General features: G+C 41.7%; 1 protein-coding gene across 1 annotated transcript in view; it reads left to right on the top strand.

Annotated features, from left to right (window-relative positions):
- Positions 1 to 12,854, top strand: part of OSBP (oxysterol binding protein) — a 32,630-nt gene extending 19,776 nt beyond the window's left edge. The window contains exons 10-14 of the mRNA XM_070228746.1: positions 7,326 to 7,429; positions 8,424 to 8,519; positions 9,226 to 9,407; positions 10,194 to 10,414; positions 10,510 to 12,854. Of these exons, the coding sequence (XP_070084847.1) occupies positions 7,326 to 7,429; positions 8,424 to 8,519; positions 9,226 to 9,407; positions 10,194 to 10,414; positions 10,510 to 10,652 (746 nt within the window). The 3' untranslated portion in view covers positions 10,653 to 12,854. The remainder of the gene's footprint in view (positions 1 to 7,325; positions 7,430 to 8,423; positions 8,520 to 9,225; positions 9,408 to 10,193; positions 10,415 to 10,509) is intronic.
- Positions 12,855 to 13,878: the final 1,024 nt, after the last annotated feature.

The raw sequence follows: 13,878 nt of genomic DNA, 5'->3' as shown, positions 1-13,878 counted from the left end.
TCTTAACTGGTGTTTCCCCTGTTATCCTAGCAATCAGGTTCTCTGTATAAATCAGAACTCTCGTGACTGTAAGATCAGGTTTCTCAGCTAGCCCGTCCCCCTTCTCCTCTCCTTCCTCCCCTCTCTTCCTCTACCCGATGGGTTAGGTATCATTTATGTAATGGCTGAACTCCAGGTAAGATGAAACTTTATTTTAAAAGATCTTACTGGATTACAAGTTAATTTTGCACCATGATCAAAAGATCACCCCTGGGAATAAAATCCTAATATGCAGTGTTGGAAGGTCTATACTTTAGGGAAAATGAGATTATTCAGAAAGTGGATTAGAGATTCTTGATGCTCTTTTGAACAAGAGCAGCCACATTTGACCATGTGTGTACTGAAGAGTGAATGCTGGTCTACAGCAAAAGAAACAAAGCAGAGAGAGAGAAACCAAGTACCTCCCTAGAGACAGGGCAGACGGGAGCTGCCTGAGCTCTTGATGACTTCCATTTCCTGCTTCTAGTCTTTCATGAGGCCTAGCTGCAGTGCTTGGTTATTGCAGTATAGTCTTCTTCTTTAATAAATTCTCCTTGCTCTCAGAAACACAAAATGTAGCAAGTATAGTACAAACTAAAAATTAGCCCCCCAAAAATCAAGAATGTTTGTAATGTATTAAGAGAAACTGGAGTGTTAACGCTATCACTTAAATGAAGAGAAGACTAGGTGATTTTGGTCTTGATCTTTACTGAGGACCTTTAAAAACGTCCTAATTGCTTAACTGTCTTTGAAGCAAATAATTTTAGAAATATTAGGTTGAGTAGTAGTTGCCTGGGATGTCCACACCTCATCTGCAGAACTGGGATGTCAGTGGTCATACTGCCCGACGACTTTCACCCATGGGGAAGAGTTTCAGGGGCCCCCTGGGGATCTCTAAAGGGATGGATTATATTTAATTCTAAGGAGAGTTGTATACATTTAAAAAATAGCGATAAACCTAACTCAACAATGATGTGCTGTACATTTTCTCTATACTTCGACTAGAATGATTGAATTCTGTATCTATGTAGAATTTTATATTTCTATCTATAATTCTTTGAGGGGTGAATAACTATTTGAACATGATATAAGTGGGGGATCTAATTTTTTGGAGTTAAAAAATATCTTTGATAGGATTCCATTCCTGTGATTGTTTAGGAGTCGGGTCACCAGGATGTGCTGTGTTAAGTGCCTCCGTATGTTAGATACTAAGTACCTGCCATGGACTAAGTGTGTTCTGGGTGCTTGGGAAGTGTAAGTGAAGAAAACAGATCCCAGCCTTCACCGGGAGATTGAACAAAGAGTTGACGTAGTGACAGGAAATGGAATATAGAAGTATAAAAATTGGGATTTCCAGACATTGGCCCTGGAGATGGCTGAATTTAATATTTTTGGATCAGTAACTTGGAAGAAGAATCATGCAGTGAAATTTTCACATTTGCAGTGGCACTCAGCTCTCAGAGGGTAACTTGTTAAGCCAATAGATGTTACTGGAAAAAGACACGTGGACAGGGTTGAGAACGAGTAGACAGATAGATGGTTTTTTGAGGTGGTGGCCGGGAGTCTCAGTCTCCCTGTAAAATACACTAAAAAGGTTAGAATTCTTGCAATCTGGAAAGAAGAATGCTTCTAGAAAATATAATTGGAGTTTGAAAAATGATGAAGACTATGGTAAAGGATGAATGTGAATTTACTCCTTGACTCCCAGAGTATTGGAACTAGGTGTTAGCCTTGAAGTTTAAAGAAAGACATTTAAATAAGAGTATTATTTCATAGTTTTGGAGTTCTCTAACTCAAGAAGAATCACAATTTTGGAATATGAATGAAACAACCATTCAGCCTATCGATCTCTTGTCCGTGACACTACTGGGCCCTGTGGACCTTGAATTTGCACTTTTGACTAAACTTTCTGCTTATATATTTTATCCATTCTTCCAGTTTCTATTTTTTGACTAGGATGATTAATCCAGGGGCTGGCCCCGTGGCTGAGTGGTTAAGTTCACGCGCTCCACTTCAGCAGCCCAGGGTTTCACCAGTTCGGATCCTGGGCGCAGACATGGCACCGCTCATCAGGCCACATTGAGGTGGCGTCCCATGTGGCACAACTAGAAGGACCCACAACTAAAATGTACAACTATATATTAGGGGGATTTGGAGAGAAAAAGCAGAAAAAAAAAAAAGAAGATTGGCAATAGTTGTTAGCTCAGGTGCCAATCTTTTAAAAAAAAAAAAGAATGATTAATCCATTTATATTTATTACTGATTAGGTAGGATTTACATTTGCCGTTTTGGTTTTTTTTTTTCTGTATATGTTATGTCTTTTTTTCCCTGTATTCCTCCATTAGTTCCTTCTTTTGTGTTAAATAGGTATTTTTCTAGTTTACCATTTTAATTCCCTTTTACTATATTTTAAAGGCATTTTTGTAGTGGTTACCCTGGGTATTACAATTAACATCTTCTAATAATCTAGATCAGATTAATATCAACTTAATTTTAATACTATACAAAAACTTTGCACTATCAGATCTGTTACCTTTCCTTCCTTTGTGCTTTTATTTTCATACAATTTTTTTTTCTTTGAGGAAGATTAACCTTGAGCTAATATCTGCTGCCAATCCTCTTCTTTGTTGCTGAGGAAGACTAGCCTTGAGCTAACATCCATGCCCATCTTCCTCTGCTTTATATGTGGGACTCCTGCCGCAGCATGGCTTGATGTGCAGTGTGTAGATCAGCACCCAGGATCCGAATCGGCAAACCCTGGGCTGCTGAAGTGGAATGTGCGAACTTAACTGCTGCGCCACTGGGCTGGCCCTGACAAATTGTATTTTTATACATTATAATCCCATCAACATAGTTTTTTAACTGTTGCTTCTTATAGTTGTCTTTTAAATCATATAGGAGAAAAAAACTTGCAAGCAAAAAATACATTTATATTGTCTTTTATGTAGCTTAGTTGCAGTCACCTTTACTGGTCTCCTTATTTCTTACTGTAGATTTAAGTTACTGTCTAGTCTCCTTTCATTTCAGCCTGAAGGACTTCCTTTCGTATTTCTTGAAGGGCAGATCTGCTATCCATGAAGTCTTTCAGTTTTTGTTTATTTAGGAATGTCTTAAGTTCTCCTTTGTTTATAAAGGATAGTTTTACTGGATGTAGAATTCTTGACTTGACAGTCTTTTTCTTTCAGCATTTTGAATATGTCATCCCACTGCCTTCTGTCCTCTGTGGTTTCTGATAAACTTATTGAGGACCATTTATATGATGCACAACTTCTCTTTCACTGCTTTCAGGCTTCTCTCTTTATCTTTGTCTTTCAATTGTTTGATTATGATGGGTTTCCGTGTGGTGGTCTTTGAGTTTATCCTAGTTCATTGAGCTTCTTGGATGTGCAGATTAGTGGTTTTCATCAAGTTTGGAGTATTTTTGGCCATTATTTCTTCAGTTGCTCCAACTGCTATCACTGCATCAGGCAGCTTCTGGGTTAAACAATTGCCACTGATTGTTTTGATGATCACCCCAGGGCAAAGGCTGTTGGAGGTGAGCAGGTGCTGAGTCAGGTCCTGCGAGTGGGAGTTTACAGGGAACACCAGATAGGTCAGATAATGACAATTCTTTGGAGATGAGGCTTTGGGGGAGCTTCATACTGTTCTGCTCCCTCCAGTGTTTGCGAGGTTGCTGGCTGGTTTTCATGGCTACCATCTTGTGAGGCTACTGCTGAGCTAGGGAGAGGGAGATCGGATTCAGCCATTTTTCTTGAATAAATGCTTCTTGGATTATTGTAAGCGTTTGGTTAATTTCCAGAGTTCTGAAAAAGTCGACTCTGATAATTTTTGCTAGTGTGTTCTTGTTGCTTTTATTGAAGAGTAGATATATGGAAGTCCTTACTCCACCATTCTGGAAGTGGCTCTCTTTCCCTGTGTATGTTTTAAATGGCTCAGTTTTTAGACCTTTAGCTTATTGTCAAGTTTTCAAGACATAAACATTATATTAAGAAAGGCAGTCATAGGGTGTTGTTCTCCCAGTATCCCTGTGAGCTGGAAGGGACACTGTGCAGAGCAGCAGGCTCATGATCAGGATGGGATACAGGGGTATGGTGTTGGGCTGTACAGATGGATGTTCTGATGTTATTTTGAGGTGCAGCTCTCGCACTCACTGGCTGTGTAACCTTGGGCAAATTCCTTCACTTCTCCGAGCTCAGAGTCTTCATTGGTAAAATGGGGATGTGGTAGACTGAATAATGCCCCCATTCCCCAAAATACATCCACATCCTATTCCCTGGGACCTGTGAATATGTCACTTTACATAGTGAAAAGAACTTCATAGGTGTGGTTAAGTTAAGGATCTCAAGATGGGGAGATAATCCTGGCTTATTCTGTGGGCCAAATATAATCTCAAGGGTTTCTGTAAGAGGGAGGCTGGAGGATCAGAGTCATTGACAACAGAAGCAAGAAGTTTAAGTGATCCTAGGAAGGGACCATAAGCCAAAGAATGCAGGTGGCCTTTAGTAGCTGGAAAAGGCAAGAAAATGGATTCTGTCCTAAAGCCTTCAGAAGGACATAGCCCTTCTGACACCTTGATTTTAGACTTCTAACTCCAGAACTGTAAGAGAATAAATTGTGTTGTTTTAAGTCACAAAGTTTGTGGCAGTTGGCTCCAGCAGCAATAGGGGATGATAGTGCCTGCATCTGAGCTATCAACAGATATTTGAGTGCCCACTAGATGCCAGAAACAATTCTAGGTGCTATGCGTACAATGGTGAAAAATGCCACTTTGCCCTCATTTAGCTTGCATTCTTTTCTTAAGTAGACAGAAAAGTAAACAAACATATTAATAATTTTATATAGTGGTAATTCTATGAAGAAAATTGAGTAAGTAGAGATCGGGGTTAATGGTGGAGAAATGAGTGTGAGTGGTTTCTTGGATAGAGTAGTCAGGAAATTCTCTCTGAAAAGGTTACATTTGAGTGGAGACCTAAATAACCAAAAGAAACCAACCAAAAGATGATTTGGAGAGAATGTTCCAGTCAGAGAGAACCGCAAAGGTAAAGGCCTTGTAGGGGGAGCAAGCATGGCATGCTTGAGAAAAAACCAGGCTCCAGCAGCTGGTTCAGAGTGAGCAAGGAAGCAAGTAGTGGCTGAGATCAGAGGGGTTGGTGGAGGCCAGCTCTCATAGGCTCTTGCCAACCAGGGAAAGGAGTTGAGTTTAATTCTAATCGCAGTGGGCAATAATTGAGAGATGTGACAGTATGGTAAGTTGATATGATATGTTTTAAACGTCGTTTTGACTAGAGACTTTACAGGGCAAAAGAGGAACCTGGAACACCAAAAAGTAGTTGTTACAGAGGTTCAGGCAAGAGATGCTGGTGGCTTAGACTGCAGTGCTGGTGGAGGAGTTATTGAGCAAGAGATTTAGGATATATTTAGGTAGAGCAAATATTTGAAGATGGTTGTAAAGATTATATGAGATAATACATGAGGAGGATACAGCACAGGGCCTGGTACCTGGGAAGTGCTCTCAGCAGAGTTGCTATATTATTGTTAATGTCATTGTCATCAACATCACTGCTGCTGTGGCTACCAGGGCTGCTTTCATCTTTTGTACAGGAAAGACATACCTAAGCCACATCAGTGTTCTTTACATTAGTGGTTACAAAGGGAGCTTAGAGTTACACTGTTACTGGAGTTGACTACATTATTTAATATATATTTTTAAAATTTTTGATTATTTTGAATCTCCAGTCACATCTGCTCAAACCACTGATTTTCGTTTGGTTTTCATTTGAGATTAACTCACAGGAACAGGAGAAGACTGTATCTACTTAGTACCTCTTATATTTCAAGCATTTTACTGGGCAAATAAACATTTTTACTGTACAAGATGTCGTTACTCCAAGTTTACAGATGAGGCCTAGTTAAAAACATCTCTAGGGTGTAGTACTGTAATGCAATTCTGACACTAACCATCCAGATTCACACAGACCCCAGAAATTAAGAGCATGGTCCCCAGCAAGTCTGCCCTCACTTCAGATGCCAGCCACAGATTTGGAGGTCCCCATGCCACCCGCACATCTGACCAACTGGGTCTAAATTCAGGGGTTCCTACAACTCCTTCGGGTTCAGTAAATCACTAGAATGACTTGGAACTCAGGAAAGTGTTGTATTCGTTATTAAAGTTTTATTATAAAGGGTATGAATCAGGACGTGCCAAATGAAGAGACACATAGGGCAAGGTCTGGGAGGGTCCTGAACTTAGAGCTTCCATGCCCTGTCCCCAGGGAATCAGGGCACATCACCCTCCTGGCACATTAATGTGTTCACTAGCCAGAAAGCCCACCAAACTTCATTGTCCAGGGGTTTTATTGGGGTTTCATTATGTAGGCATGATTGATTGAATCGTTGGCTGCATGACTGAACTCAATATCCAGGCCTCCTTCCGTCCCTGTGGGAAGGGGAATATCATTCCCAGGAGGCCGGGAGTCCAGCTGTTATGAGGTGACTCAAAGCCCCAGCTCTCTAATTACATGGTTGGTCTTTCTGGCCTGCCTTCATCCTGAGTCATCTCATTAGCATAAACTATCTAGGGGCCCATCGTGTCACCTCATTGGGATAAACTGTCAGGGCCCCCATGAATGACAAAGACTCTGCTATCACTTGGGAAATTTCAGGGATTTAAAGGTGTCTCCCCAGGAACCGTGGACAAAGACCAGACAAATTATTATACAACACAGATCACACATCTAATGAGTGGTGGAGCCAGGATCAAATCTGATTCTGTCTGATTCCGAAGCCCCTGCTCTATCCACTACTCCTTTTTACTATTAAGGCTCTAGATAAGTGCTTTGCTTAATGTCACACAGCTAGTTACTAACAATAGGGCCTGGCCCCCAGTGCTGACTACCAGTGTGTGCTCCTTTCCACAGTGCAATTGTATTTTCTCACGCTGGGGCGGATTCGACCTCTCTGTAAATTTTGCAGCTGGAATGGCAGGCACAGTTAGTAAAAACATTGGAGTATTTGCTTTCATTTGTATTTCTACAACTGCAGAATATTGCTTTCCTAGCTAAGCTGTATCAGTTGTCAGCATTTGTCCTCAGTTATATGGTATTCACATTTAAAAATCAAGTGAAAAAATTCAATCATTGCTTCCACTTCCAGCATTTAAGAAGGTTATAAATTCTTTTTGATTTATTGTTTTCTTTTTAAAAGTAATAAATATCCATAGAAGAAAATCAATCCATTGTTATTTCTAGCTGGCATGGTGCTCTTTTTCTAATATTTGGCCCAATTTGTGTATTTCTCTCTGCTTCCAGGTAGCATCCACTGTATTTTTCATGCAACTGGGCACCACTACACTTGGAAGAAAGTTACCACAACAGTGCACAACATTATCGTGGGCAAGTTATGGATAGATCAGGTGAGCGAAGGTGCCCACAGTGTGTCTGAAGTTCAGAGGAACCCCTCCTAGGTCCACCTGTGCAGTATTTAGGGCATGTAAACTGGCCACAGACAGTTGTTACTGGTTCATCAGTTTCTTCTAAGGAATTTTTCTCAGCAGCCCCACCCCCAGCCTCCCTGAATTTCTATACCACAAATTATTACTTACAAATGATCGAGTTATAACATGCATTCAGTGACTACTAGGACTGTGTTAGGCACTGTGAAGGATGCAAAAAAATAATAAACATGGCTCCCATTCTTCATCCCTTCATTATTCATCAAATAGTTATTGCCAGGCAGAGTGCTAGGTCCTGGGGATACAAAGTCAGATGAGATGTTGTCCTTCAAAGAGTTATTTTATAGTTGGAGATATATGACAAACATGCATAAGTTGAAAAATATTTAAGAAAATTTACCAGTGTAAGAGATGTACCAAGATAATATCTACTTAATTGTCAATTTGCTCTTAAGACAGTGGTTGTAGTAAATTCAGAATGCTGTCTGAACAGCAGGGAGAGGCTGTAGATGTGGGAATTAAGCTGGTTTGGGATTCGGGAGATAGAAAAGAGGAGAAAATGAAATTAATAAAGTGTAGAAAGGCCCACTGGATGTAACCTTGAAATTTTGAGAACACAGAGTTAAGCACAGAGTTCATGAAGGGCACGAGTAGGGGATTGGTTTGGAAAGGTGAATTATTATATGAATATCAATAAGTGTGCTGCAGGTTGATTCATGCCACCTAACACGTGACACATAATTCAAAAAAACAGTCATTTGGTCTTGATCCCACCCTGGAATACCACAGTTACAAAGGGAGTCCACAGCATCTCCGGATTGGCTAAGACCTGAATCTTAAGCAAGGAAGTGCTAGAATTAAGATTGAAAAGCAAAGAATTATGAGGCATGGGTTTGGCATATATTCAAGTCATCCAGTCTTAAGAAAACTAATCCCTGATTCTTTTCATTGATAGTCTGGTGAAATTGACATTGTGAATCACAAGACAGGAGACAAGTGCAATCTTAAATTTGTTCCTTATAGCTACTTCTCTCGGGATGTAGCAAGAAAGGTAAGAGAAGTTGGATTTTAAATTGTTTTCATTCAGTGTGTATCCCTTAGAAAGGCTACTTCTTTGGGGCTGGTGTAGATAGAGAGAGAGATCTATATCTCCTAAACATGGCGATTCAAAATAGGAAAGGTAAAAGAGAAAGTGAACAATATGGCATTACGAAACCAAATTCTTTTCTTTTCTGGAAAAGACAACAAGTATGAAAGTAAAAGTCAGGAGCAATGAAAGATTAAAAATGGGAAACACACAGGAAGGACTAACAAAAGGATTATAGGAAGACGGCATGGGCAGTGTCACCCCTGTGAAGTTTGAGCAGGAGTTATGTGTTACCACCACAGTGGAATTGTGCCACGGATTTCGACAAAAGAGTGAAGAGTAGTTGGGGTTTAAATTTGTTCGTGGCTCTCTCTGATTTCTAGAGAGAAGAAAATACCTTAATTCTGAGTACCAGTCAATTCCTTTTCCTACATGTTATCGTTGCAACAAAAATCCCTATACAACAAAATGGTGATGAAACCCCCAACTCACGGTTCAGTTATTTTAAGCAGCTCAGGAAAATATAACAAAATAATTTGGATGACTCCATGGTGTTTGTCATAGGAGGATTTAACCAATATTTACCCTAGGACTTTGGTTTCCAAAACAGTGAGGTAAGCTAACCCCCAGTGCATGCTGAACTCCACAGCCCTGCTCTCCATCCTTGTAGGTGACAGGGGAAGTGACAGATCCATCAGGAAGAGTTCACTTTGCCCTTCTGGGGACGTGGGATGAGAAAATGGATTGTTTCAAAGTACATCCAGTCATTGGGGAGAATGGGGGTGATGCTCGACAGAGAGGCCATGAAGCAGAGGAAAGCAGGGTCATGCTGTGGAAAAGGAATCCTTTACCGTGAGTATCAGTGTGCATGCTGCCCAGATACTGCTGTGACCTCAGCCTCTGCAGGATTGCCAGCATTGCTGCCTGCCTTCCTGCTTAGTTAAGTGAGAGATTGAGCAAGGGGAATGAGAATCTTTGGAGAGATTACCGGCAGGTTGTCACTGTATGAGTGGAGTTGTAGCATGCCCTGTCCCAAGAAAGTTCAAACTAATCAAAACACATCTGCCAAAAAATATTTGATGCTTTCTAAATGTCCTTTGGATCATGATTAAGACAGATATTTTTCTATAATTTAGAGCAAAACTATTCAGAAGCAGCTAGAGGAGAAAAATGCCTACCACCTGTTAATATTTAGCCTAAAAGTCCAGGGGCAATATAAAGGTCCCTGAGATAACATACAGGACTTTGGAAATAAAGACAGAGGCCATTTGTCTCCTATCTTCATCTCATATGTTCAGTTTGTAATAATAGTCAAGATTATCCTGGGAAGAGGTTAAAAAGAAAGCAAAAGAAACAGGAATAAGGCCTTTTCATTTAGTAGAAAGTTTGATTCTTCCTAATTCCAGCTGAACGCAACACAAGCCCAGAAAACTATGGAATTGAGAGATGCTGGGGAGGGGCCGGGGAATGGTCAAGTTTTGGTCTCGTAATTAGGGGAAGCTGACAAGGTCCTAAGTCTTTGCCTTCGTACAGCCTTGGTGAAGTAGTCTTTTGGCAGTGTACTTAGCTGTTGCTCTTTAACTAACTAGGGTCTGGCCTCTGGAATTACCCTCTCTTTTTCTCATCCTTTACTTTTAGTAAGAATGCAGAAAACATGTACTACTTTTCAGAGCTTGCTCTAACTCTCAATGCCTGGGAAGCTGGCACTGCCCCTACAGACAGCCGATTACGGCCCGACCAGAGACTGATGGAAAACGGGCGCTGGGATGAAGCAAATGCTGAGAAGCAGCGCCTGGAGGAAAAACAAAGACTTTCCAGAAAGAAGAGAGAAGCAGAAGCTATGAAAGCCACAGAGGATGGTAACGAACCGGTCACCCCTATTTCTTAATGTGTGGAGAATGCCAGTGTATTTTTGCCTCTAATTCCATTTTTCTTTCCCTTCTTTCCCTTTTAGGCACACCCTATGATCCCTACAAGGCACTGTGGTTTGAGCGGAAGAAGGACCCTGTTACCAAGGAGTTAACCCATATTTATCGGGGAGGATATTGGGAGTGTAAAGAAAAACAGGACTGGAGCACATGCCCGGACATTTTCTGAAGCAACAGTAACAAAAAAGAGGAGGATCCACAGGAGAAGAGGACAGAGGATGTGTGGAAAGCTGGCAGTTGTGGCTCTCTCACCGAGTGCTTTCCTCAGATTTGTCTGTCTTAACCAATCATTTTTCCCCAATCAATCACCAGAAGCAGACACCAGTGGTGGTGATTGGCTGGTTGCCTTAGCTGATTGAAACTGAAGTCGACATACTAGATACCTGTGTCTGTAAGGGAGAAGTTTAGTGGCTGAACGTTAGTGTTATTCCACTTTCGCAAAGTCCAGTATTCTTGACTCTTCCTTCTCCCTCTGCCCCCATTTAAGATGGTGTCATTCACCCTCCCCTTGTAGTATCCTGCTCAGCCAAGATCTACATTGAGATTATGATTCAGGGGCATTTTGGTGCTGTTCAGAGCAAGAGCTGATTTTAGAAATTCCTTTAAAAAGAAACATATAAGACTTACCAACGGAGGCATCGTGAATGATTGTGGTGACATGGCATGGCATTATGAAATGTGTTCACCAATGGGGTCAGTTTACAGGGCGTCCATGCGTAGATAATTGTGGTATTGGGACACTTGCGAGAGGAATTGTTCTGTAAGGTTGGAATTTTCAGCATTACATTCTTGGAAGGTTCTGTCTTCACTTGCATAACACACCCTTCTGCTCTTCTCCATCCTCTTTGATAGCAAGTGGAGGCCACTTCTGTCGTTGGTAGGAGGGTTGAATTAATCCTCACAAAGGGGTTTTACGGACTTCCTCAGGTGGAGAACTTCTGAGAACACGAGGCAGGATGGAAAAAGAGTGCTAGCCACTTTCGCTTTCCCAGTTCCTCCTCCCCGCATCCTTCATTCCCTTTCTAGCTTCTCTTCTCTCTCGGCACAATACCAGTTTGCGTCTGTGCCCCAGTATGGAGCAAAACATTACCTATCCCATTCTGATTCAGAATTTGAGAGAAGAAGTTAGTCTGGAATAAAAGTTTTCACCATCTCTCAAGCCCCATGGACTGGAGCCACCTCTGGAATAATGTGTTACATATCTGTATATTATATATATGTAGAGAAAAATCTAATTTTTTTGTTTAATTTTCCTTCTTCCCATTAAGAATCTTGTTTTTTGATATCACTTGTCTCCCTGGAACTCTCTTGGACACATTGATGTGGATTGGAGCCTGCTCTGCTTTCCATCTGTGAGGGGCAGACAGACTCAAAACCTGAGCAGGATCGTGTCTGGCACTCACCGAACAGGGCCTGTATCCATGGTTTGTATCATGGGGTGCCCACTGCCGTCTCAACTCTGCTCTCCTAATTACCTGACTCTTGAAAATGGAATCTTAACCTCTTTCCTGCCTTTTTTCCTTCTTTTGTTAGGAAGAATATGGGTAGAAAGTCAGGAGGGTAATTTCCAGTTTAATTCTGCCTCTGTCCCGGTCACAGCACACACAGCCGATTCCCAAAAGAACCTTCTTCCCAGGAGATGGGGCTCCAAGCACCATCATGTGGGCAGGGAAAGAGGATGGCTCTGGCGGGGCCCTGGCTTCCTTCCTTCTGTGTGTTGTACTCGTTTTAGCTGTCTTGTTCAGAACTCTGACCCCCTGTGCAACCCACCCTTGGTTGAGGATCACAAATTGAGGTGCCTTCCTTGTATGCTTTCTGTTAGCGTTTTCTGTTTCTGTTCCTTAACTGCTGAGCCTCAGCCAGTGTGGGTCGTGAGGGGAAATAGCATTCCAGAGGAAGCCAGCCCTCCGGGACAGCTGGGTTATCCTGGGTAAATTAGTACTCTCATTCCTTCCCCGCCATCCCTCCCTTCCTGGCTGGGATGAACTTGAGAGAGAGGGAACTGCTGGGGAACTTCCTCCTAAGGACCCGATTCCCTACATAAGCAAGGGTGACATAAGCAAGGCTTACGCTGGGGCGGCTTTCAAGGAGGTCGGTAAAAGCACTGACCTAGTCAGGGGCTCCAGACAGAGTGGGGATTCCCAAACTAAGCTGAACTGCCTTGCTTTATCCCCCTTTTCTTCCTCTACCATCTGCACTACATTTCCGGCCTGATCCCCAGTCAGATTCCTGCAAATGGAAGAAGCTTTGAGTCCTTCAGGTGAAATAAAGTCACATGAAAACAAAACAAAACTATATATATTTTCGGTTTTTTTGCCTTATTGTTTTTTTTCCAAGAAAACTACTAAATTAAATAATTTTTAAAAAGTCATATTGTTTGTCTGATTCACTTCTACTCCTACCAGGTGAGGAGAGGGTGGATAACTGGTCCAAGGGTGATTTGCGCTTCTTAGGAGTCTGGGAGCCCGATTTTCACGAGAAATTAAAAGACAAACAGCATGGATTTCCAGATGTTTGAACTGTTCAACATTCTGGAGGGCCCATGAGCAGAAGAGTGATTTTAATAGCCCCTGCCACTTCAACGTCATGTAATCATCAATGTCCCACTTTGGTATAGGGGAATAGTTTCTAGTGTTTTTGATACTGGGTCTGTTTCAACTCAAAAAGTAAAAGTATTCTTGATTTAATTTCTCGTGTCCATTTAGATTCTCAGATTCTTAGCTGCTTCATGTAGGTATTCAAATTCTGTATTCTGAAACGTGAACAATTGAGCATTGATTTGAAGCCCTTGGAGAGAAGTAATGACAGTGAAAATGCTTGTTGAGGTTTTCTCTGTGAAGTTCAGGGATGGGAAGATGGGAAAAGTAATGTAAGGGGCCTGGAGAGGCTTCAGATCAGAGCAAGCACAATTCCTGCCCTGTGGGAGGGCCCGCACACTAACTGAGCATCTGCTCCAGGGTCGAGGGAGCCGAGGTAGGAACCCTGAACATTGTCTGGCTTACACTTAATTTTAAGAGGAAAATGTTGCAGTCGCCCTTTTAAAGATGAACAAAGGCTCTCAGAAATAATTTAAGTAAATTCACTTGAAGTCACATAGCTGATTGGTTAGTCACACTGTTGGAATTCAAAGCTGGGTTTGTTTAACCCGGAGTTTGTGACCTACAACCTTGTACTCTGGGACAAACTGGTTTGGAAGGCAGCCGATAATTAGATCATTTCCACCTGGATTTTATCGCATGCTTAGATACACATGTCTGTTTCCACAGGCTTATTAATGTGGAGAGTACTATTTTGGGGGTTCACCTGAAGGAAGGAGCATCCTTGAAGTTCAGCCTCCAGGCTCTTTGGTTTCTCAAGGCTTTCATGTCCACAAAATTAGCTATGTTGTCGGGATT

Source organism: Equus caballus, chromosome 12, assembly GCF_041296265.1.
Source record: "Equus caballus isolate H_3958 breed thoroughbred chromosome 12, TB-T2T, whole genome shotgun sequence".
NCBI classification, from domain to species: Eukaryota; Metazoa; Chordata; class Mammalia; order Perissodactyla; family Equidae; genus Equus; species Equus caballus.
This window is presented reverse-complemented; position numbering and strand designations above follow the sequence as displayed.